The following is a 27,388-nucleotide window of genomic DNA, read 5'->3' as shown; positions in this document are numbered from 1 at the left end:
TTGTCCTCAACAACTTGAAAAAAAAATTAATTTTACATCTTTTCATGATTCTTAGGAAGCAATCCTGACAATGGACCTACACGACAGGCCAAAAATTAACCCACGCTGCTGGTAGAAAAAAATTTTTTCTAAAGGGTATTAGTATAAATTGAGCTAAAAAGTTCATATATAAAAAGCTATGCAAGAAACTTTAAATGCTAAGCAACTTTCTGCCTAAAAAAATAGTCTGTAACAAAACTTCTATTTTAATAATTTTTTTCCCTTCAGCAGAAAAGCCATGCTTCCTTGCATAAGCTGACTGGAAAAGCTTGCTGTATAAAGTATTAACCAAACACTTTTTGTCTCTCAAAGTTCAAGTGTCATACTATCTCCAGCTCATTTGTTATGGTTGCCACCATCACACAAAAAACATTCAACATAGAAAAACTTGGTTTTCCATTACATTCAAGGAATTTATTCTCCAGGAGCTGGGAATACCCTTCCCATCCCCTCATGAATAATTTACACAGTGCCAAAATAGACCTCCTCAGCCCCAAACTCCAGCAGATTAAGTAATATAAAATTAGATATTATGAAAGAATTTAACCTCTTCTAAAGATGTTGACATGTTTTTCCTTGAAAACACATTTGCAAATATTTCTAAACATGAGCAAACTCTAAAAAAGCAGCATTTATATAATTTCTCATATGGATAAGATAATAACTTTAATAATTTATTCCCACTTGCAGGTCTATGATTGACACTGGATACCCTACATCTCAAAAACCATTTCATGAACAAAATCAATGGCATTTAAATGAGAGGAGTGTAGTATCACCTTCCCAGCCAGTTTAGTGTGATGAATTGGTTAGCTGGTGTTAGTAGGATAGTCTACAACATAATGCCTTTGCTTATTTACAAAGTCTAAACCCAAGTTGGTTGTCAAGCACATTAAGCAAGACTGAACACTCAAATCAGATTTAACCACTATTTTAAGACATTCTTAGAAATAATGCCTCCTGATAGAACATAAAATACATGCTTTGGGCAATAAAATATATTGCATTGATCAAAGCTGGTTACATAAACAAGCTTAATCAACCATTGCAAAAGAGGTCATCATATCCACTAATATTCAAACCCCATGTCTGCAAATTTAGTCCTAGTCCAGAAAGAGCACATACAAACTAGAGAGTTAATTAAATTGTGTTTTAGTTAACAACCGAGTTTAATGTTATGAGGAACTTATATACCTTTTCTGTTTGCAAAGCAAAGTGAACAGAGCAGAGAGAAACAAATTTCATTCTTACAACCGAGGAAATACGGAGAGGCAAAATACACACATGAGGAGCATGTATATTTCAGACCACAAAAAAACCAGTACATTATTCACATAGCTGGAAAAAAACCAAGACAATTACCAAAATGTTTAACTGGTAAAAGTTTAATGTCAACTTACTTATAAAAATGAAAAAATATTTTAAAATTCACCATACAATTGAGCAACCTGGCCCTACTGACTACCAGCTACAGGAAGGCATTTAAGGAAATGATGGCTGTGTCAAAACAAAAGCTAACTTGAGGCATGTATGCTGCTTTGAAATAAAAAGAAAAGAAAAACCAAAAAACCCTCTCACTTGCAGGAAGCTAGATGCTTAGCCTAGTTTTTAAAGCTAATTACAAAATCCTCGTTCATACTGGTCCAGATGTCTTGACAATTCCTTCGTCTAACAGAACTGTCAAAAGAAAAGAATTTTTTATGAGATCTTCATACAGCTTAGTTCTAAATTTTTGCTAGAAGAAACAGAAATACAACATCATATTTAGGATATGGAAATTACTAATTAAAGCATTTGTTTATATTTTAACCATTCCTTCAGGCATCTGTATACAGACGCTTCTCTAACTGCCCCCTTACAAAAGGTTTTAAGGACAAACATACTTTTTCAGGTACTACAAACAATTTCTAAACTTTATATATTTATTTCGATATCTTGGAGCACATATTTGAACAATATTCAGCAATAAGCTATGTAAACCAAGATGCATAAAATGTTTTTTATGTGGCAGCCTTAATGTATACCGTGGCACAGCCCTGCAGAGCTGCAGCGTTCTCAACACAGAAAAATAACAGAATGAGGTTATCATGCTTCCTATGGCATGCCATCACACCTTAAAGTGTAAATTTTTCAGTGTTTCTCCATTTGAACTACCAGTGTTTCTTAGAAGCTTTATAAATTCCCGTTTCCCAAATGTAAAAAAGAGATTCAATCCAGTTATCACTGCCCTACACTTACCCTGGCACAGGAATATAGCAGCAGAAATTGCTCTTTTTTATTGCTTCTTCTTTCCAGAATAGCAAAAAAATCAGAAACTAATAACAACAAAAGGCTTAATAAAGGCCTGTTACACTCACCAAAGCAGAAATTAAAACCAGTTAAAAGAACTTTGGGTGAAGAAAGAGAAAACACAGTGACTAGTTTGTCACCACTCTGTATGGCAAAGCTGTACTCTAACTAAATGTCGCGAGGACCAGGTCCTGACTTCTGTACCCCTCTGCCACCAACCTACCTGAGAGATCTCACACTGTCAATCAAAAATACATTTCCAATTTAAAGCTATTTAGCAACTTCAACATGTAATATCATTAATGGGTTAAGAAGCAACTAAAAGTCAACGCAGAGTGGTTTGTTGCATTTACTGTAAACCCAAATTAACCACAGAGGCTGGCTGCCTTACTATCAAATATGCAGAGCAGTCTAACAGTCTTACCTTCCATCTGTTTCCACATTCATTACAGACAACAAACGTTGTCATGGGTTCATCAGCACTGCGGGTTTGAACCTTTGGCAAAGGCAAGAGCCAGAGGAGAAAGGGAAAATTAGCATCTCAAATATTTGTTAGTGTGTGTTCAATGTAACTGTTTAAATCAAAGTTTAACATTAAGGAAACAAATTTGCACAAAAATACAAGTTAACTTTATGTATCAACTGAAACTGGACTTTTTGCCTCACTATAAAGCCAATATAAACTTAGATTTTGAGAGACGTAGAAGCACTAAAATACCAATTTCTGCATTGAAACCGTGCATGTTTCTAGGAGCAGATTCTGCACTGAAAATACAATGTCCAGTACAGCTTCACATACATTTACTGATGCAAAGGCTTAAAAGCCTCATGACAGAGAAACAGTTTGCTATTTAAAGCATCTAGTAAACAATACAAAATATAAATGCAGCTGATCCCATGATGAAAATCACATTCCCTGAAGCACTGTTAAGCAAATTAAAGCACCCTTTCTGTGTTTGTAGGAATGACTGTCAATCAGGGTCTAGTGTTAGTCAAATGGTACATTAAACATATTTTTAAAATATACATGTGTATATATGTAAATATCACTTTCTGCTACTAAGTCCCTCTGTAAAAATAAGCTTACACACATTCAAAACATTATCTCTCCTCCACATAAAACCCTCATGAATATGACCTATTAAGAAGAATTAGCAAAAATTCAGCATTGCAAAGAAACTGAAATTTCAGTCTATAGATACCCAGCTTGGATCTATTTATTTGGCAAATAAATACAACAAACTTGCTTCACCTAAGCACAACTAAGTAGATACAGCTATCTTCACATTTTGTAATCTGTCAGCATTTTGCTAAAAGTTCCCTTTGCAATTCCAATCTTTTTCTCTGGCAATCTTTATATAGGACTTAAGGATTGAAAAAAGAAAATGAAGAGTCTGAATAACCACGCACCTGGGTGTATGTACAGTTCTTCTTTTTGCACTTGCCACATGTAAACAGATCAGTTTGGGTACCTCCTGTTTTAGCCATCTGGTGCTCTCTGATAGCTTCTTTGGTCAGATTTTTGCGCATTTCTTTCAGCTCATCACTTGCCATTTCCTATAAAGGACAAAGAGCAGACAGAGCTTACTGGAGTCTTAGCTTTAAAAGTTACCAGTGTGCGAGCCAATACAATTTTTTATTTAGAATCCATGAACAACAACTCTGTTGAAGGGCAATGTAATTCTACACATTTTTAATTTTACAAGACTTAAGCTGGGATATTTCACAGCACAGAAGCTACAAGAAGTTAAAAATGTTCTCTTTTTTAACACAGATAGGAAAAAAAAGTACAAGTTACAACGTCAAACATCTAGAAACATTTCTATGCAAATACACTTCTGAAGTTCAGAAATGTAAGCAAGACCAGGTGGAGGACTGAAAAGTCCTCCAGAGAGGCAAAAAAGATGCCCCCCCTAGGTTAGATCCTTGGATAATTATCTCATTGACCTACATAACATTTATTATAGGAAAAATTTACATTATTTTGACTACTTCCATATTTGTACTGATAAATACAGTACACCTATAATTTACCATATGTCACCAGAAATCATATAAACTTAGTTTCTAACCGCTAACTAAAGAGTCCAGAATCACCTATTTTCTTTTCCCTTTAAAACAGTTTTAGTGCACAAGATCTCTACAAGGTCTAGTAATCAAGTGTGTACAGCAAAACAAATTTGTTACATTTTTCTTCCACACAATTTTATTTGCCATCCCATGTAGATGTGGAATGAAAATCTTGTATCAATGTTGTTTCACTTCAGAAGTAATCTTAACACTAAGGGGGTTTTAGCCATTGACATTTTAATCCAAAACTTTAATCAAACAGAGAATGTGCAATGGACAGGACAAAATATATGTTTGTGCATATGTACATAAATATGTAGAACAAAGAAAATCAAAATACATACTGAAGGTACAATTTGCTTTTTTTACACATTCTTTCACCACCCTCTGTTTGGCCTAACCTTTACGTAAAGCTATAGTAAAAAAAACCCAAAAAACCCAACACAACTTTCTTTTGGAATTAAGTTAGTCACGATTTTCATTAGTTGACCATAACTAACTTCTCTCAGTCTCCTTTATACCTCATTTGAGGGAGCAGAATCTAACACATAGAAGCAGAATTACAAAACTGAAACAAGATGTTAACAAGATGCGCTTTCATTTTTCTCTCCCATAAAATATTATTTTTCATTTAACTTTGTAGACCTACTTTGACCTGTAAAGACACTTTCATGCCCTCTACCCCTACACAGCCCTATAATTCAGATTCTGCAAGCCACAAAAATTCCAAATCTTTCAGAAGTATGGGCAGCTCACATAAATTACTTTTATGGCTAATAAATACAGGCCAGATTGTAAGTCCAAGAGGGAAACAGTTCAAGACCTGTGCTTTACTTACCTCCGCTGTCATTTTGGCAAACTTGTCAGGAGGAATGTTTCCACATAATACATTTTTCCTTAGGTTAGGGTTCTTTGCATCCTTGAGATTCGCTATCCTACTTCGTACCCTATTTTTGTATTTCATATCAGTGTTTTTTAATTCTTGAAAAATAGGTGCTTTGGATTTAAGGAACAAAACACAGATAAGTAAAATAGAGCAAAACATTAACAAGTAAAACAGAGCATTAGAAAGGATTCATTCTCGGGGGCAAGTTCTAAACCAATGTACTTCTCCACTGCCCATCAAGTCCTCCTCCCACCCCAAGCAACAGCTACTTCCCTGTTCAACACAGCAGAATTCACAACCTTCTGAAGCCTAATCATAGTTTAGCCCACGGTCAGTGAAATATGATTTTTTGGGTAGTAGGACCTCCACTGAAATTGTGAAAAGTCACCCAAAAATTTATGTCCAGTTTCTTGACCTCATCCTGAGAATTAATTAATTTCTGAACCAAATATTCAAACAATGACAGCTCACTAACACCTTTTTTTTTGTTGTTAAAAAAAGAAACCCAGACCTCTGTTCTGGAACTATTCAAACACTGCTAACAGAACCACCCTTTCTAAAACTGCAAATTCACTAGAAATAAACTTGTAGAAAATTAAATAAAGACACTAGGAAATTATTAAGACTGTTAACAAGAAAAGATTTTTAAATAGCATAGAAGAGCCCAGCATTTTATGTAAGAATGCTTCAGTAAGAAGTAATATTGCTGCTACAAGGAAAACATATGGAGCTGAAAAGAACCCACACACTCACCTACATGCATTCCTACATATTTTAAGGCAAATCATTTAGGCTGGGCTGTTTTTTTAAACACTGAATTTAAGTACCGATGTGTTGAACATAGTTGCCATTTTTGTTTTATATGAAATATAAAACCACTCAATATATAGATCAAGTTAATTCATTTGAACATTACTGTGTCCTTTAACAATACTCCTGCTCTAGAGCACGCAGGTATACAACAAAGGATATCTTCTTCAATCTGAGAACCCAGCTCTTCTTCATCAGCACCAATAGCAATGTAATCATCTGAGGAAAAGAAATAGTAAAATATTAGCAACCTGACACTCTGTGTTCTATATCCCTGAGATCCCTATAGTTCCAGAATTCTGAAACTCAGCAAATTATGAAGCACCTGCAGTTAGTCTTCTTGTACATGCAATTTTAATTTACTGTGTACATAACCTTTCAAAATTTATTACCTGGAAGAAGACAAACAAGTGAAAGAAACAGAAGATAAGGATAAAGGAGTTAAAAACATTTTAAAATGAAAAAAATTCTGACACCTAGTTGTAAACACAAATAGAAAAAACACTGCCATACAGAAAATTATAAAATATTCCAATAGGCTTGGCATCTCTCCCATCTCCACAGCCTGTGCAGAGAACAGACTAACATAAATGGGAAACATTTTATATTGTGTTTAATCAATTGTTTTCGTCCACACAATACAAGAATAAGCACATAATACAAGAATAAGAATAAGCAAATAAATGTTTTGCATGCATGGAAGAGGAATATTTCATTAGAAACACAGTAATTAAATAACTAACAATGTTATTAGATTTTTTTAAATGCAAAGCAGAGATGTGTCATAAAACATATAAATTAGAAGAAATAGACCACCGCAGTCTTGAAGGCAATACAACACTTGAACTAGAATGTCTCAAGATAACTTGAGTTTACTGTTTCTGACCAAAACGCCTCCTCACAAAGACATCTACCTTTCCAAGACAGCTTAAGAACAAATTACATACAGTGTTTGCCTCCTCATTTCAACATGGGTGTATTTCAGTGAGTAATCCAAACACATTTGTCCTTTGATCTCACAAAGTCCATAAAACAAGAAAATAACCTTATTTTTTTAACTCGTGGATCATCACTTTACATGCGCTGTAGAAACCAACATAGCAAAAAAGGGTTTTGGAAACTCTTAGAGTTTCTACACTAAGAAGAAGACTACATAGAATTATGAATACTATGTGTTCACACATAGTATGTGACTGTCTGGTCCCAAAAGAAGTCTATGAACTATATATCCAGATGACCACAATTTCATGGGCTTTAGTCAGCTTTCCTTACTGTCTATACCTGAATTCATATGAATTAAAAAAAGAATTAAAGAGTAAAGACAGTAAAGACAGATGATATGGAAGTCTACTTACACTGGGTTACACTGGGTCATAATTTGATAAAGAGAAGGATGCACCAGAAAAAAATCAGGTAATTCTGAAAAGTCCAGCATTCAGTTTGTTCCTTATCTAGCAAATCATTCAGTTTGTCAGTTAAGTCTTTTTATCTCTCATGTACACCCAAGAGTACATGAGTCAAGGACTTTACAGGTACCCAAAAGGCATGAGGTTAAGAGCAACGCAAGACTCTCTTATTGCAAGTTACCTTGATGAAATGTCAAGAAGAAATCAAAATAGAAAGGCAGCCTTCAAAAACTAAAACTAAAATCTGAAGGTTCACAGACCTGTAAGAAAGGCAGTCTTGTACATAGTCACACCCTCTCAGTCAAAAAGACCAAGACAAAAAAACCAAAAAACCCAAGCTCTGCAAAAAGATTTAGATGAAGCATTAAGCAGGCAATGACATTCCTGAAAAAAATATGTTTGCAAAGTATCAGACAAACTGAGCCACAAAATGTCCCGAATGAGCAGCACCAAAAATGCATTTTGAAACTTTCCCATGCTGTCAAGGTTACTCATTATTTGCACCTTGGGTGAACTGGTTTACGGGTCTACACACACAAATGGACACAAACAGGGTTTATTCTATCCTACAGAGCAGGAGAAAAAGTAGAGTGGGAAAGACAGAAATAGAGAAGAAGGAAATAGTTAAACTTGAAAATATAGTCTACAAAGCTCACCTCCTGTTCTGAGAGCTGCAGAGAGCATTTCTCTACATTTCACTCGTACAGAGTCTGAAGTGCTTGGAGCCCGGGGAAAAGAAGGGATGAAAGAATTTGAGGGAGCACTACCCTCCTCCTTCCTGCTGCTGGAATTGCTACTTGAACTGCTAAAAAAAGGCAAAATGAAAACCAATATTAATGTTTTTTCCCCTCCTTCTTCAAATAACTTTGTTTCTGGGCAAAATACGGGCCTTTTGCTACATCCATTTGATGGTATTCTAAAATAAGAACGCAGGCCACCTTTTTAAAGTTATTTATAGTTCTAGAGTCAATACAATTTTTAAAGTGTCTTTAGACTATTCACTTGGGTATTCCACACAATAGAGACACAGCAGGTATTTCATTCCATTATGTGGCACATAAGCTTTAATTCTCAGTTCTTTACATTAACATTAAATCTTTTTTTCCTCCCACAGAACTTTACTTCAGAAAACAGCGACAATACATCTCGCCAACATTCATTCTGCAGCGAATGCCTTGCATTCAATCTGCTTACCGTACTGAAGGGGTGCCATGGTCACACCCCCCCCCCCCACAATTTACATAGTTTTGCAAACTGTAAACCAAGTTTTCAGCTTCCATCTGGACACAGAGTTAGAGGCTGAACTTCAATTTTAAAACTCAGAAATGTATAGAAGAAATGGGCTTGCAAATACTCTTTTGTAAATGGGCTTCAGCTCCTGCCGTGACATTAATGTACGCTTCCTTTTCAGGTAACATATTTTGTGTTTACCAAAAAAAAGTGCAGAATGTTTATTAAATATAAAAGGTAACACACGAAAGAAGCATATGCAATTACCACAAAACAGAGACTGAAAGCTGTTTTACAGTTCTCAAAGTTGGGTGCTAGTACTGAGAGGACAGAGTATTTGACAGACCCAAGAAATGGAATAAAAAACTTGTCTGGCCATATCTTGACCGCTGTCTCTCTTTTTTTTTCATGTCAACAGTAGCACAGTTTATTTCCCCAACAACACACTGTTTCTTGTATCACTCTGTCTTCCAGAAAAGAACAGGGCAGCCGTCTCTAATATGACAAATTTGGACCAAATAGTTTAGTGTTAATTTATACTGAGTGAGGTTATTTGCACACCCATTAAGAATTAAGCACCTTTCTTCTCTGGCTTCAGGGCTGTTTTGTGAGGAAGATGCAGGCTCCTTTTTCTTTTCTTCAGAATCTTTATCAGTTGAAGGTCCATCTGGAAATACAAAACATGAGAAACTCTCTTCCACCCAGAAATAGTAACTGATTTAAAGCAGTGGTAAAATATCATGATTTCTCCTGAGCCAGTTGGAAATGCTATCAGCTCCCACTCTCTGCTTTGACCTTCTCTTGCAGTACAGCCTTCTACTTCCCAACACCCTCCCAATGCAGGAAATGGAAAACATGGCAACACTTCAGATCCTTCAAGTCCAGCATCTGCTTAAACTGGCAATGAAGACATGATGGAAACATAGACTTTCATGATTTATTTTTTCCAACACTCCTGCACTAGGTAGACAGTAACTTCCTAGATATTGCATCAAGTCTCTGGAATTTGTCTTCCAGGCTTTATATACTTAAGTTCCTTCTACATATATGCCATTCTTTTAAATTATATTGTGGAAGATATAGTTGGCAAAATATAAAGTCATTTACATATTTTCAAAGGAGTTTTCCAGACACACAGACAGGATTTGCTGTGATAGCTCTTGAATTATTTGCCTCAGTATTTAAACATATTTGAATCTGCCATTCCCATACAGGTTACGTTTCACTATGATTTTGTAAAGAGTAAAGAGAAAAGTCTGTATAGAAAAGAGAAATCACAACATTTAACTCTAGCACAGCAAGAATGTGTGCACCCTTGCACACCTTCTATTGTAAAGAGTGGATAAATTGAGCACCTGCTTTGATTTGTTCTCTAGAAAGGCTGGCTCTCTACTGCCTACAGAGAAAGCCTAGTGAGATTGGCATCACTGATTGACAGATTTCGTGAATTCCTCTTTCCAAGCCCTTATAAAGCTGCTATTACGCTTCTAATTTTGTAGACTGTATTATTGGAATGAGCATATATTACAAACTTTAAAATTAATTAAAAACAGAACAAGAAAAGGAGGGAAATCTGTTAAGGCTCAGTCTTGCCAACAAAGATGTCCTGAACTAAGCACGTAAATCCTTGTTTAAGCAGCTGAAAGTATCCTTATTTCCAGAGGAACACCATCCCTGTGCTTCTCAGAGGAACTTGGTTGCACAAAACACACAAATTTGGGTCTCTTCAAATATCAAGCTTTTTAATTTTATTTTTATAGAGTAGAAGATAACTGTACTGGCTTTCTTTTCACCTGAACAATAAACTGAACATGATTTTGATCCTTTCCTTAACCTGTGAGTTAATGAATTTATCCAATCAAATACCACTTTATTAAAAACTCATCAGAAAAGGAGAGCAGAGACAGCAGTACTGGATCAGACCAAGCACCAATCTACTCTCCTGTCTCCAGCTGCACCTATAAAGAGATGCACACAAGACAGTAGAGGAACCAGAAAAGCACAAGAAGATACTTCTCCAGGGTATTCCCCCAGGCTTCAAGAGCCCACCCATTCTTTGCAATGTTGTATTCAATCCTTGATGAATTTTGTTTAAGAAAAAAAAAAAGATAATTGAACACAGATGATGCACTCAGGCTGACTGTCTTTAATAAGCTGAAGATGTTATTCCAAAAAAAAAATTCCTAATAAAGATACCAATTTAACAAAATAATTTAACTAAGAAAGCAAACAAGACTATAAACTGAATAGATCACGAGTTTTCTGCTATGACAACTGAAGTGCACTAAGAGAAAGAAAACAACTCCCATTTTTAACATGCATACTCACTCTCTCTATGGCAACAACTGATTACATGATATAATCTTTAAAGATGTTCCAAATATGCATGCAATCTCATTTAACTTCATAATGTTTTAAGTACATGCACATTTTTGTCAGAGGCTTTAAGACAAACTAGCAGATCAAACAGAGATCTTGGGGTACAGCTCAAGTCCTGCAAAGCAGGAGCTCTGCTTCAGCCCATTCACCTACACATTTTTTTCTGCACACAAGTTGTCAAATTCAGGTCTGACCTGTGCATCTCCTGTTTATTATGCACCATACACACCACAGTGGTACAGCAGGCACCCAGATCTCTTTTATCCAACACTTCCATTGAGCCCAGCATCATTTCACCCAGGGTAGGCACCTGCCAACACCTCATGGCTTCTTCCCCTTATGGAGGGCAGGGTATACCCAAGGCACACAGACAAAAACTCAGTTCTTCCTATAGCTGCAGACCTATGCAAGGATGTCTCAAACCAAGGTCAGACTTGAGCAGCTGAGACTGGACATCTCCAGCAAGTATGTCTTCAAAACTGCAGCTTCTTAATTCACTTAAGAGTTCATAGTATTTTTGCTCAATCTAGTTTCAGAAAGCTGAAAACAATATTATCCCAACAATATTATCTCTTATGGATCATAAATTGGAAAGCACGAAAAGAGATGCTTTCCATCTTTAAACTCACACAGTAACAAGGATATCTTGTTTTACTGAAATACTGCGTTGACAAAAGAGCAGAGTGCAATTAACAGCCTGCTAGGCAGCATTTCATCTATCCTCTGGGGAAAGAAAAATTATCCTTGACAAATTAAAAGCCCCTACTAATTAGCTTATTTTACATTCAATGACCAGACTCTAATAGAAAGGAAGAATGACATTTAATGGGAACTATGAACAACCACAGAAATTCTAACAAAGTAAGGTGGAAAAAAAATAGCCCTTCTGTGAAATGTCTTTAAAAATTTCCAATGTGATCTACCTCAGGAAGTCTACAGAACATTATAAATATTTATATAATATAAACTACAAGTTGTGCAGTTCCTTTTTGCAACTCCATACAGCTATTCAAACTTACCTTTTTTTTTTTTTTTTTTTTTTTCCCCCAGAAATAAATGGAAACTGTCACCAATTTTAGGACTGAAAACTGTAACTTTGCTGTTTTAGCTACTGCCTCTTCAGGCAGCCATAAAAAAAAAAACCCTCAAAGCTTTGTTTTTTTGTAATAGAAACTAATTTATATTAATACTTCTTATATTGTACTTCTATTAATACTTATATTAATACTTCTTCTTTAAAATACAAAGAACCTGGTAGTAACAAGAACAGACTAATAGCCATTGGAATAAGACATATAAAGTTTAACAACTGCACTGCAGTTTCTACCTGGGACTTGCAATTAATTTGAAAGATACTTGAAGCTTCTCCAGAGAAAAATCTCTCCAGGGTCAAATAAGATGTAATATTAGCTTGTTTTATCAAACCAAAAATTTTAATGTAATAACACACAGCCAGATAACATAATTAATCTGAATGTTCGAAGTCATTAATAGCTTTCTCCCCGATTTTTCTAACTATGTTACAAGCCAACACTAGATGTTCACTAGTAACAAGAAAAAATCAGAAAATATAAAGATGTAACGTTATTAATTTATAAATCAAACTTCAAATTAAGAAGAATATTAAAGTAAATAATTTTTCCAGAAACATTAAGAAAAGGTGGCTAGTTATTACCTGGAAGCACATGAAAATTTAATTTAGCGGAATATCATGCGTTGCCTACTCAGGAATCACCACCACAACTTGGAAAGTTTTCTGAGTATTCAGTTTAAATAAATTAAAGGAAAGAGATAAGAGAACAGGTATCAAATTACATAGTTACTAATTTAACGATGACCTTGATATTCAATAATTATTTAGACTCCATTTGCCAGACTCTGACCAAATTATCTTGAGATGCACAAGCAGCTACACCAGCCAGCTATTCCTCTATAATATGTAGCAAGGCATGAAGGTAAGAACAGTAAAGTTTCTTTTCAGTAGTAGCACTGGGAGGAGGAATATCTAAAAATCCATAAATAAACAACAAAATTATAAACTGTTTGCTATTTTTAAAGATTTTTTTTTTATCATCAGTGACAAAACACACATGGACTTATTCACAATATGTGTTTTTCTATTATATAGTATAATGCATTGTGTCTTGTTATCTCTTCACTGATTAGCTTAACAAACTACAGACCTACTAACAGTACATGAACAGTTCCAAATATACACTTGACAGGAGGTGATTTCTACAGTTCATACTCCATATGAAAATGATACTACTGAAATTGTTTTTGCACTTGACTCTGCTTGATGTCTCATAAAGACATGTACTCTTCTTATCAATAGTAAATACTATTCACAAATGCTATTAGACTCTAAGAACATGTTTTGCCAGGAATATTTTTTTTTCTGAGCAAAGCCAGTAGGTTTTGAGATGTCCTTGAACAATTTCACTTGTGACAACATGTCTCTAAGATAGTCCTAGACTGCACCTGCTGGCTCCTGGAGAATCCAATCCAGGTTTGAAATAACAAAGGATTTTGTATGCAAAGTAATCTTAGTACAATACTTCTGTGATGCCTGACTGGTGTTATCAACACTTATGCACCCTTTTGAAATAAAATTACTCAGGCATGCCCTTCTTTGAAATAGGCATTTCAAAACGTTTGTGGCTTCACTTTTAGTTTTCAATACTGGCAACAGATGACCACTTAATGTTAAGAATCTCGTGCTGTAATTCTGCATTTTTAGTTCAGTATATAAAGTTACTGGAGGAAAGTTTACTTAGAGGTCTGGACACTCTTTTTCACTGTATACTGTACTGTATACAGTTCAGTAAGTCTATTTATTATGAGGGTTCTATTTCTTAAGGAATTCTTTACATTGCTTTTCTAACATAAGAAACACTCGTGACAACCTAAATGAGCGTGCATAGATACATTATCTGCACAGCATACTCTGTATACTCAGCTACTTAGCAAAACAATCATTATTTGTAAATCCCATGCTACAACTGAGCAGCATTGTATTCTGAGAGCTGAATTTAGCTCCTTATGCAAATCGTGACCATCTCTGCTGTGTAGTTTAACTTTCAGAAAGTATCTGAAAGGGACCTTGCACTGTGGCTCACTCAGTGAGTCACTTTAGACAATGGTCACAAGCCCACTGCTGCACAGCTTCCGACCCCTCCAAAACACCATTGGTGACCTGGGAAGGTTCGAGTCAAGCCACAAAGATCTGGTGATTCACAACTCACTTTAATTTGTTCTCATGTTTCCCATGCATTACTAAAAACTAAATTCTGGTAACATTGAACTGGAACATTACATGCAGCCTGAACAGTCAACAATTCTTGCCTAAATTCAAAATGTCATTTATAAAAATAACTCACAAAGACTTCAGAGCTCTGAGTACAATGCTTGGTACGATTAACAGCTGTCCGCTTCTGCTGCCATCTTTGCTCCATACCATTTTACATGCACTATAAACAGCATAATCGAAACTGATTTCTCAAGCAGCTCAACATACGGTATTTCGTATTCTTCCAAGAAAGTCAAAACTAATGATAAAACAGAATAAGAGTACTTTGTAAGATTCCCACCCATACTTATACCCTATCTTTCACAGTTACGAAACTTTACGTTCTAATGAGTTACCGAGCAGTGATAAAAGAGGCAAAACGTTTGCCTTACTGTGCTTTATTATCAGATCTACATTACAAGCTAGGAAAATTTAACTACCTAAGTATTGAATGCAAGCAGTGCTGTATTTTCAGGATTAATTTGATTTTATGTAGTAAGTACATTACCACAACTATACTAAAGCTGGCACAATAACGTACACACAATAATATCTGTTCTGTACCAAAAATTAGCACATCAACGAAGGTCACATACCCACTGCCTCAAGTATTCAGTTCTGATAAATGCCAAATATTTCTTACTTGCTTTCCAGCTCCTTCAATGTTTAACTTTAACTCACACAAAAAGCCCTAGGTAGAGTCTCTCCACTGTGTTAAAACAATCGGAATCTAGCAAGCTATGAAAGAAGAAACTCCACCTTGTCCCAGCTGTTTGTTACTGCTACAATCTCTGTGCAAGAAACAGTAGCTGTGAACAGGCTGGACCAAAAAGTAACAGCGGAAATTTAAGCCAGAAGAAATGAACAAAACCATTCGTTTCCAACTGGCCAGTTCCCAGCTCTGGTCTCCTGGATGGCTCCAGCACTAGCTGTAACACAGGAGGGAGCAAAGAGGCACCTGTGCAGAAAGGAAGTCAGGACCGCTCCTTTGCACAGCAGCCTACACCCACACTGACCTGCTGTGACCTTCAGGTTCTTACCCAGACTTCTACACCCTACAGGAAGGAGTGACACTCCCCTCGTTTCACAATGTTTGAACACTTAAACACCCGTAAACTTTAAATAACAGCAGATTAAGACAACTTTTACTGACTTAAGGTAGTCAAGTATTAAAAAAATGAGATAATTATTTTTAGTGTCTCAACAAACAAATCCTATAGTCAAAGGACAGTGGTAATCAGGCAGATCTCCCACTCCCAAAGCGAGCAGCATCTGAATACACTCCCAATAAGAATTCTGTTGGAAATGAGAGTATCTCCTCTACTGTGTTGTCTAAGCTGAATTGCAGTTTTAAAATTTAGAACGTACAAGAAAAAAATTAACTCCCACCAAATATTGATAGGATTTTGTTTTTAAAACTTAAACTATTAACTTTTAATAACTTGAGAGCTAAATCACTCAATCCAGCAGGTACTTTTAGAAGTCTTTAGAGTAAGTGATGCTAATATGCAAGTCAATTTCTCCACTTATATACCTTACCACTTTTATATACTGATATAATAAAGTTGGACTTCTCCATTTAAGTTTAAAAATAAAAAATAAATTATTTTCACTATTTACCAGTCAACTCTGATCAGATCCTAAACTAAGACCCTGTATATACATTTACTTTTATTACCAAGGTTATTATGAATTTAAAGGTATTTTATCAGCATGTCTAGCATTATCTAATTTTAGCTACTGAAACTGACATTATTAGTAGGTAGGTTAAAAGTCTTCAAGGCGGCTTAAAAGTTTGCTGTAGAGGCCATTGTTTCTTACTAGAGCATCAAAGTTTAAGGTTCTGACAAAATGTCGATTTCTACAGACAGACAGTATTTTCTATATCATTTACAAGACAGCAATAAAGTAACTGATAAAACACTTCACAACTGATAAAAATGAGGCTGAGTTCAAATGGTAGGGGATTCACACTCTCCTGGTATTTGACTTATTTTTCCAGACAGAATGGTAAATATTTAAATCACATTGTAAACTGTTCTCTATTTTAAAATTTTAAGCTTCAAAAATCTTGATTTACCTAAGCTTACATACAAAGAAACAAAACAGAGTGCACCACAGTGTATGAATAAAAATACCTGGATACATTTTGAGATTTAGGTACTATATTAAGTAGCGCCAAATACCCTTGAATAAAACCCTAACAGAAAGGTTTTAAGTGTATTAATTGCTTTTAGGGAAATGAAATAAAAAGTATTAAGTCACTAAGTAAGTCATTAAGTAAGCTGTTTAAAATTATGAAGGTTTTAGAAAGTGCAGCTCTGTTTCTCACTAGTCTTTAAGTTCTAACAGATTTTAACATAATTTTTGCTTTTTTTTCCTCTTCACAAATCACTTCATAACCAAACTTCAAACCCTCCACACTCTCACATGAGATTAAGCACCAGTTCTTCAGAGTACTTGTTATATTTGACAAAGAAAATAGTCAAGGAGAGGTTTGTTAGTGCTTAGTGCTGCAGTACAGTCACTCCAGCCCAACTGCAGGCAATGAGACTTTAGAAATTAATCATGTCAGAGAGGCTGATTTCCCACTGCCTGCCAGCCCCAATAAAATACATTAACTGTTTCTCTGCATGCACTCTCACAGTAATGGCCTGGTGACAGCCAAGGAGTGAAAAAACAATTACACCAGCACAGGATGTTTCCACAAGCACAAATATATCTAAAAAAAGCACTAATATATCTAAAGTAAGGCAGTGTTGATGATGAGCACCAAGGCTACACAGAGGTAAAATATGCAAGAGCAAGGACGTTTCTGTTGTCATACCTAACAGCTTCTTCCAAGACTTGATAAGGGATTTTGCTAAAGATGTAACCTCTTCATCTGTGCTTTGCTTGCGTATTGCATTCACTGACATTCCAATTCTAGTAGACTGCAAAAGAAATAGAAATATACATTATCAAAAGTGACATGAAGACAATTTAACAAACAAACATATATGAATTTGTACTATGACATTAATTTTTACAGTATCCCTTTTCTTTCTGTTTTGTGGTGGGTTTGTTTCCTTTTTTTCTTGTGATTATCAGGACAAAATACTGCAAGCCTTTATAAAAATTATTTTAACAACATGGACATTTTAAAAAGAAATACAACAGTATTACCATTTGTTTTCATCACAAAAGTTGAGGGGGTGTGTGGGCAGTGATGATGGGCACAAGGTTTAAGAACTGTGTTTATATTTCAGTACTATAAGAAGCTTGCTAATTTCTCCACTGGCATCACACTCTTAGATTCCCATTTAGTGGATGTGGAAAAAGCTGTAATACCAGCTGGGAGCAAGCATTTTTTAGCTACCTAAAAATTTTAGTGATACTGACATTCTTTAGAATCCTTAGCACAGAAAGTTCTGACTTTAGATAGAAGCAGAGCTCACTGTGTTTAAGATTTTAAAGAATGAGCTATCCTAGCATCTGAAAAGGTCGAGATGGTGACAAGCTTTAAGCCTTTGCCACTACTGCCACCTACAGAGTGAATATGAAAGCAAGTTACAATTTACACCCTTCAAGACTCAGAAGGTGAGGACATAAATGTAGCTCAACAGTAACATTTTAGAAGATTTATGGCTAATGTGTACCTGCTACAAGGAGAAAATTTCCAACCTTTTAGCTTCACAAGGGGAGAAAAGCATTTAACAATACAAATAAGGATTTTATTATCTTCTTGTATTTCGACTGATGGACTACATTTTTACATTGTTTTGTTGTTAAGATGCTCAGTTTTGTTGCACTACCATGTACAGGACTTAGTAAATTCAAATTACTCTACTTACTTTTCCAATGGATTATCATAAATTTTCATTTTTTTTAAAAGGAAAATTTAAATCTTTGTGGCTTGCTAAAAATGGAAATTATTTGTTCCTGTAAATTACTTCTTACAACCTAAACAACACTTTCTGAGGCACCACGGATGCACTAAATGACTGGAAACATACTGAAATAATCCATATCTGTTTCAGCCAAGGAAACACATCAAATAATCTCAGGCCTGAACATCAGCTCTAAACACGTATCTTGGATTAAAGAAAACAAATAGCTACTCACCTGTAACTAGTGTCCAAGATGACTCTGCTCACTCACATTAACGGTACTGGCCATTTCTCTTGATATTTTGAACACTTAAATCTCAACATTATGTTCGGACAATAAAGAATAACATGTCCTTGAAAATCCATAAAATACCACATCTGGATGACAAAAATGTATCTACCAAAAACTCCAGCCCTCCATTTATACCTGGGCACAAAGACAACCTTGCTTATCAGCAAAGGGAAAACACACAAACTTACAGACTTACTTAGCTAAGTAAAATCCAAAAACTCAAGTAAAACTCAAAACTAACCAGAAAATTTTCTTCTGATCACACAAGAAAGACAGTTTATGAGAACTGTCTGAACTGCCAGCTCTCTTAAAGCAGTACATAAAAACAACTCATTTGTTTGCTTTTGTAGAGCACTGGATCAGGTTTACCTGAAGAGAGGAAGTAATGCAATGATCTACTAATTTAACTGGCACAGATAGGCACAAAAGATCAGTGTTATATTCTCAAAATTACTATGTTTTAGTGACAAACCAGCTGACAGTATTTGAAATGTCCGTAGTCTTCCTGTCTGTAGGGCTGGTTTTGTGATTGCCATTTTTAAGTGAAAAACTCCAGCAATTTCATTCTTCCCCATTTTAAATTCTAGAGCACTTTTCATCTGCTTTGAGAGTAAAGACAGTCAAAGACAGAAACAGACAGCACAAGACAGCTGTTTTCACCCTGAAGCATTGCAGCTTTGGCCAGCAGCCCTCAGCAGGGGCGAGCAGCAGTGAACATGAGTAACCTATGACTTAACCCAAAGCAGAGCACACGGTGGCAGCAGACGTTCTCTAAAGTAGAACAAATACAAAAATGTAACGAACGCAGCTGGGAAGGAAGAGCAACCACCAAAGCAAGCAGAGGTGCTACCAACTTTAAATTGAAGGTGCATGAAGATAGAGAACTGGACCAAAGCAGAGCCAAACCAGCCACTGAAGAACAACCACCTCTGGACTCCCAGGTCTCCACAGCTTGCTTGCCAGTAAACTGGCCTGAAGCCAGTAACAAGGGCTCCACGCCACAGCCTAGTTCTGCACATGTGTATGCAACTTCCTGTAAAACCAGTTTGTTAAAATAAAGCCTGTCTCACTCACTGTTTAGCTGTGCACTAACCACAATTAGCACCAGGGACACAATGCCTTTAACGCTGTGAAGCTGCTAAACAGATTTGCAAGTCAGACCACCGGATAAATCGTGTGAGGAAGCCTACTGGCTCCCTGCCTAGCTGAGCAAGGATCAGCTTGCTTACATAAAACTCATCAGGTGTAACACAGTGGTATTATTGCCCATAATCACTTCAGCTTTCTGTGAAAACAAACGTGGCAAGAAAGACACAAGACACCAGCACAAGTCCAGATGACTAATATGCATCTTCCTATTGCACATACCTGTATAACTAGTTAGAGGACCTCATCATTTCAGGCTAAAGTAGCAGAGGAATTACACGAAAAACCATCACTTCTCTTATTACACAGGAATAACAGCTAGCAGAGCTTTTCTCAATGTAGCCAGCTTTCAAAACTTCTTAAAAATGGGTATGGAAGTACGCTTTTCACTTATGTCCTGTATTTCATCAATTCAAACACATTTGTCAAAAGTTTTGATCTACACAGAGGAAGACAGTGTCTCCACTATCTTATGATAATCACCCTTCTTGACACTGGCATACTAACGATCCACCACTACGGCAATGAGTATGATTACTTCACATTTCAACTCTCACTCCAAGTTCACCGTTGCTTAAGCAAATTTAGGAGGCCAACAAAGAAAGTTTAGGTCAGACTTCATCTATTTATCAAACTCTCAAGGAAAAAATAAAAAGTAAATTTGACTCCAAGTATGCTGCTAAATGCAATCTTATGCAGTGGAACTGTTTTGAAGCCAGCAATGGATATATATGAAAAGCTTCCTAACTAAGGTACAGGCAATGCACTATAAAAGAGTACCCTAAAGTACCTGAATTTCCAGAACACTTGCAGAGAGATTTTTAATTCCAAAGGCAAAAGAACATTATTATACTTAATGCAAAATATAATTTGCATTGAGACCTGCACAAAGAAACTCCAAAGAATCAGGTCAACCAGAGGGGTTTTCTGGATTTTGTTCCCTTTTTGTATGGGCAATTTTTTCTGTGAGGTTTTGTTTTCTTTTTAAGGAAGAAGGTTGAACATAGGGGACAAAGTATCAGAGTTGTATCACATTCCACACTTAAATGACACCTTAAAATTCCTACTTTCTGTCAGAAATAGTATTAGTAATAACTTACCAAATACATTCTCCAAGTATATTGGATGCATGAATCAAAAATGTCATTGCTCCTGACACCTTTAAAATTTGAACTTTATAGCTAATTCTTTAATCTGTAACCATTAATTGCCCCTTAGAAAACAAAGTTACTTTTCAGTCTCCTCCAATTTAAGTGGCTACTACAGATAATCAGGTCTCAGATTTAACTCTGACATTTGAAAATTTTCACAGATAGGGAATATCTTGCTAGTTTGGAATAAAAGTCGTTCAGTGATGAATTACATGACAAGCTCTGAAACTTAACAAGTAAGGAAAGTTGACCAAGTTTATTTTCCAAAAGAATTTACAAATAATATACGAAATGTTGTTAAAGATGTAAACCTAAGCAACATTAGTGAGAGTATCTATGGAACTGGGAGAGATTGTACCTTTTCATCATTCCAGCCCAGGAGAGTAAAAGAATATAATTACCTTAAGTGATACATTACTCAGAGTGAGGGAGGGGGAATGTGGAGGATGTATCAAATACAACTTGCCTAGAAGATATCAACTATGTTTCTCCGCACTTACAAGGCAAAACCAGAACTAACTACATAAGAAAAGATGGTATCAGCTCTAATCAGGTGCATTCTCTTTAATCAGGAGGAAGCAAACACACCATATTTGTGTTAGAGTAAAAATATAAGATTCTATCTCCGGTAAATTTGTAAGCAGATCTTCACCTTTGTCCATGACAAAATTCACTACTCTCAACTTAATCAGAAAGATAAGCCTTAAGCGTTTGCTACTGTAAGAAAATTCTTAAGGTAAATGTCCTGAATCAGATGAAGTGAGACTAGATTACCATGTAACAAAACCCATGCTTCCAAGGACTTTGGACCTAGGAATCTACTTTAACACTGTAACCTTTCAAATCCGCTAGCTCCACCTTCTTCAGTATGGAGTATGGAGTAAACATTTACAACGTAACAACAATAAGAAAATCATACCTGTAGTAACTCAAGGGTCATGGGAATATTCTTAAGCTCCTTCAACAAATCAAGAGCTCCAGCCTAAAAAAGAGAAAGAAAATAAAAAAGTCAACCTAGTCGCAATTAGGAATATAATTCAAGTATAATATCAACAACATAATCTTATCTGCCTTCACAGTCACACACTGGGTTCAAACCACCAGTTCTCAATTTATCCACAGAACTAGAACAAGGAATGTTCCACTTCACAAACTCTGGAACTTCAGTGTCACATCCAAAACCCCTCAGCTTTGGACACCTTCAAATATCTGCTGCAACCTTTGTTTTTCAAACACTTCTGACTCAAAGAAGCCTCCAAACCCAAACATTTCACCAAATCCCACCTTACGCAAATTCAATTAACATATAAAGCTAAAGTTTTACTATTTTGCCATGACAGCAAAAGCCTCATTTAACTTTTATTCATGATACACAAAACTTCTCCAGTCTTAACCACAGAATTTTAGCAGCAATGATGCAAGACTGAGAAATGTCACGATGTTTTCAGGTGCTAAATTGAGTTGGCATACTAAACCATATTTTTCTCTCAACAGCCATAAGCGTGGTTTCTTCTGTGCAAACACAGATCCAAATAAAGCAAGTTAATTATCTTCACTGCTACAAAACAAAATCAAATACAAGAAGATTTTCTTAGCAAAAACAAAATTAATGACAGAAGTCAATGTGCAATTTTAAAAAATATAATCTGATAAGACTTACCTCCAAACCAATTAAGTTATTAGCAGAATGTACACAGCATGTAATTTGTAATTTCAAAATAAACACAGCTTATTGTAGTCGGTCAATTCAATATGAAAGTAACACTGTAATGCAAACTAGCATTCTCTTCATCTCATCTTAGAAATACAGTCTTGTCAAAATTCCTTTGCCTGTTATATCCTTTCCCGGCTGCACATGTGAAAAATTTATTATTCCCAGAGTAAGTGTTTTCTAATGCTAGCAACTTGATACATAGTAGGTTAACAAATCATGTAGCAATTAAAAAAAAAAAACCCAACAAAAACAACAACAACATAAAAAACAAACAAAAAACCAACAAACCAGAAAACAAACAAACAAAATACCCACCCAAAAAAAAAAAAAAAAACCAACAACAACAAAAAAAAACCACAACACCAAAACACCAACCACAAACAAGAACAAAAAAACCTACCAAAAACCCCACCAAAAAAAATCAAAAACAAAAAAGCCAAACCCAACCAAAAAAACCCCAGGTTAACAGATGTTATCTGTATTTTATGCTGGCTTCTGTACCAAATTAACAAAATTGATAATGCACTAATCCTTTCTAAGCCTCCACTTCTCTAATCAATTATACTCTGCACCAAGAATTAGATGCTTTAAAATTAAATTTAAATTGATTTTAAACTCATACCAACTAAACAGTTCTTCATAATCACTTTTCTTAGCATAAAGTCAAATGCTCTCTGTATCTCAAAACTACTGTGGAAGTTGCACAGTATAACTTGTAATTACTTTTCTCCTAAGGTTCTGCATTCAGAAAACCCTCCAACTATTAAGGTCATTGTTATAAACCCTCTATAATTTTGCATAGAGGCATGTCTATAATTTTACAGAGAATGAAAGGCAATGTCCTGTTCTCCTTGGCTGTATGGTTTTCAGTTTACCCTGTTACTTAAATCAACAGAAGTCAGATGCAGTAGATTACTCCTCTCAGCTTCTTTCAGCTGGTCAGATAACAACAGCACAGAATAATATTTTATTGTCATATTTTAAAGCTGAGCTTCAGGCAATAGAAAACAGTTTTTGAAGACACCAGAGCTATAATTCTGTTCTACTTAAAGGAGCATATGTTTAATAACAGAGACAATTTTCTTCTCTAAACTTACTCAAGCATTCTTGATTTTTTTAATCCATGGGTGCAGCCTTAGCTTTCATACCTATCCATTACAGCAGCTTAGTGAAAGAAGGGTGTACTTACATGCAACAGAAGCTCAAAGGAGGACACTACAGCTTTTAATCCAATCACAGTTATGAAGGAGGAGCAGTATCTATTTCAATTTGAAGTAACAGCAGAAATACGTATCGCACAGCACACATTAAATACTAAATCATATTATTTCCTCCTTCAAAACAAAAGAACTGCATATATCATTTCACTAAAATAGTTATGAAATCTGCACAGCTACAATTAAATCCTTAGTCAAGGCAAATCACAGTCTGACTCAGAAAGAGTGTCTGCATGGCCTGCCCTTTTAACTCATCAAAAGAAATGCCACAGAGTGCTTTGCCACAAGCCAGGGTCACCTTTTGTATGAGATCAGACATTTCTTGTCATTTGACTCTTGACAGCTTCAGAGCGAACAAGTATCAAAGCTTTTTTTTTTCCTTTCTTTTATTATTAATGCATCTCATCAAATCATTCTCATTCAAAGACACAGACCAAATACCTGTTCTTGATGAGTAAAAATGGAGAAAGGAACATAACAGGTTGTCAAGAGCATCATTATTCAGTGGGTACTTGGTAAGAATGCATTTCTCAATTCTACTTCATCCTTGCGAGACAATAAAGTACCTCTTCATAGAGACTACCTTAATAATTTTGCTAAAGTTAGCATTTTAACTGCAGGGCAGAATTAGATAGGAAAACACTGTGCAATTAAAGAAACACCTTGTAAATGACAAAGACTAGTAAGAAAAACACAGAGACAACTCCTGGTTTAGAAACTAATGTACATCCTCTCCTTCAATACAGCTAAGGGTTTTTATCGTGCTACACACATCTGCTTTGGACAAACTGTCAGATCTCCACTCTTGCCCGCAGTGGCAGCTCATTGAGAAAGCATCACCCTAACAATGGAGCCACTTGTCTGTAGTACGAGCCGGAGTGAAGGAGCTCTGTTTCAACACAGTACAAGAACACCCAACGCCTCTGGTGCTCCCACTCTCAGTCCTGGGACCGAGGTGAGAATGAAGGTCCAGCTCTGGCTCCAGCCAGGCACAGCCTGGCCCAGCTGTCCCTGCTGTGTTCAGCCACGTCAGACCTACGGCTGACCCCGAGCAAGTCACCGCAGCGCTCCCCAGAGCTCTGAAAGTTAATGATGTTACACAGGCTGGAGTGCGAATACATGTTCCCAGCTGCTGTTAAGAATTTTATCCAAACTCCTAAGCCTCTCAGATCACAGAAAATTATCCCAGCAGCGTCCCGGGTATGGCTAATCCCCAAGGATCAACAGTTGTTCTCATACTGCCTGAGAGCTGTTGTTTTCTTTCTGTTATCAGAAGTTTTACAAATAAAATTGAGCTGGCTGCCCTTTATCATTCTCATGACTGTGATATCTAAGCATTTCAATCAGTATGTTTTCAGCCTTTCAACACCTTGTAGGAAAGAGCCACTACTTCAGTTTCAGAGAAAGTGAGACAGCAAATGCTTTTGTGCTTAAATGTAAGGAGAATAGAAGTAAAAACAAAGAGGGAAAAAGAATGGAATTAATAAATGCCAGTCATAAAATATTATTTCATATTATTTCCTCTAGACAAGGGTCTTGCTGCCACAATGTATCCTTTGAGAGTTCAAATATACCAGAGCTAAGCCGTGCCATATTATGGAACCTCATGGATTGAAGCATGGCTTGTGTGTACTTACAATGAATTTGTTTGTATTCTGAACTAAACAAATATCATTGGTTTAATACAATCAGTATTTCTATAGATACGTAAATATTATTAATTAGGCTCTTCATACTGTCCAGTACTAAGCAATAACAAAACTATTCTATAAAGTGGAATTTCACAGTGTCGAGTTCTGAACTATTACAGTTACTAACCTTTTAATGCATTATCATAACATATAGAAAAAAAACCTCAACTTTATGTATACAATAACACCTTGCAGGAGAAACAACAATCACATATACAAGCACAAATTTGCAGAGAATACCAATGTGCCCACCCGATAAAAAAGTCGTAATCAGAGTTTACAACTTACTTGCATGCTACTCTATGTATAACCATGATCAGTTATCTGGCTGTTGCTCTACACTCTGGTTTTACTTACTTTGATGTGTCTGTAGGCACCGTATAAATATCACATGTTAGCTGAGTTCTGTATGAAGGGCATACATGACAACAACACCTGAGTTAAGCCAATTAAATCCTGCCTAGCTATATTCTTCCTCCGTTCGGAGGCACAAGTTATTCTCCAGATTAATAAACACAATTAGAAGCGTTACAGGGTTAAAAAAAAAAAAAAAAAAAAAAAACCAAAAACAACCACCTCACATTCCCCGTCTGCTTGGGAAGTTTACCCACTCAACTCTAGCCCTACCGCAGCTGGGTTTGGGATCTTCACTCATATCTTACTTAGTTTCTACATCCCACTTAAAACTCCAGCTTTCACACCTAAAAGCGACAACGACCCGTGTACAGGGGGCCATCTCCGCCGGCGTTCTCCTCGGGGTGACAGGTTTTCCCCCGCACGAGGCCAACACCGCGCTTCCAGCGCGCAGGAAGCGGAGGGCGCAGCCGCTCCCAGCCAAGGCCGGCGCCCGGGCGGGAACCTCCTCCCGGCCGAAAGCGCTGCAGCGAGGGCGGCGGGGCCGCCCCACCGAGAAGCAGAACCGGCTGCCGGCCCCCGTCCTCTGGCGAGGCCGGGGGGCGAGGCAGCGCAGCGCCGGGGGGCGGCGAGGGAAGCGCCGAGGCCGCCGGGCAGCGCGGGGAAGCGCGGCGGGCGGGAAGGGACAGGCCCCGCGCCCGCGGGAAGGAGGGAGCGCGGAGCCGGCCGGGGCCGCGCCGGGAGCCGCGGCACCGCCGCCAATCCGCCTCCCGCCCCGTCCGGGAGCTCACCGCGTTCTTCTTCTGCACCATCTTGTCCATCTTCTTGGCGATGCGAATGATCTCGTCTTCCGTGGCCATGGCGGCGGCGGCCCGGGCGGCGCCAGGCAGCGCGCGTCGAGCGCCGGCCGCTGGAACCAGACAGCGCTGCCGCTCGCCGAGAGCAGGGGCGGGGCTGCGGCCGCCGGCGCGCCGCGCTCCCCCCGAAAAATCCCCAAACCCAGCAACGGTACCGTGAGATGTCCGACCCTTCACACCCTTCGTTTTGCACTACAGCGTGGCTAACTAAGTTCAAGAAGCGTTTGGACAACGCTCTTCAGGCCCATGGTGTCATTCTTGGCGTTCCTGTGCGGGACCAGGAGGCGGACTCCATGCTCCTAGTGGATCCTTTCCAAATCAGGGTAGTCTGTGGTTCTGTGCCCTTCTTACCCTCTCCATCTCCCAGCAATGCTGCTAACGCTGCCCCTGCTCGTACCCGCTGACACAGCGCGAACCACGCCGCCCGGAATCCCCCTCCTCCCAGCGAGCTTTTCTTCGGCTGGCGGGAGGCTCAGAATTACACCAGACACTTGATTTCTATTAGTGTCAAAGGGATGGGGGAAAGCCCCCTGCCCCCTCTAACAGTGAGGGGTTTTATACAGACATCTTTTTAAGAGGCTTAAGAGTTATTTTTATATCAAATGGAGTGAGGGTTTCAAGGTGTAGCTTTGGAGTGAAGCGTGGAAGATTCAAGTTCCGAAGCAGTACAACAGAGCTGGAGCTAAACTTTAGCATTGG

General features: G+C 37.2%; 1 protein-coding gene across 2 annotated transcripts; it reads right to left on the bottom strand.

Annotated features, from left to right (window-relative positions):
• Nucleotides 1–427: 427 nt before the first annotated feature.
• Nucleotides 428–26,734, bottom strand: TCEA1 (transcription elongation factor A1). Of its 2 annotated transcripts, XM_040070285.1 has the most exons (10): nt 26,624–26,734; nt 21,776–21,838; nt 17,226–17,331; nt 9,310–9,397; nt 8,157–8,305; nt 6,257–6,313; nt 5,237–5,391; nt 3,739–3,885; nt 2,753–2,824; nt 428–1,716 (listed from the first exon to the last, which is right to left on the bottom strand). In XM_040070285.1, exons 1-10 carry the CDS (start codon nt 26,690–26,692, stop codon nt 1,708–1,710), a joined length of 915 nt encoding a protein of 304 aa, XP_039926219.1. In that variant the 5' UTR covers nt 26,693–26,734; the 3' UTR covers nt 428–1,707. The 2 variants fall into 2 exon arrangements, with proteins under 2 accessions (XP_039926219.1, XP_039925406.1); XM_040069472.1 differs by lacking the exon at nt 428–1,716 and having other exon boundaries at nt 2,678–2,824.
• Nucleotides 26,735–27,388: the final 654 nt, after the last annotated feature.

Source organism: Hirundo rustica, chromosome 1 (assembly GCF_015227805.2).
Source record: "Hirundo rustica isolate bHirRus1 chromosome 1, bHirRus1.pri.v3, whole genome shotgun sequence".
NCBI classification, from domain to species: Eukaryota; Metazoa; Chordata; class Aves; order Passeriformes; family Hirundinidae; genus Hirundo; species Hirundo rustica.
This window is presented reverse-complemented; position numbering and strand designations above follow the sequence as displayed.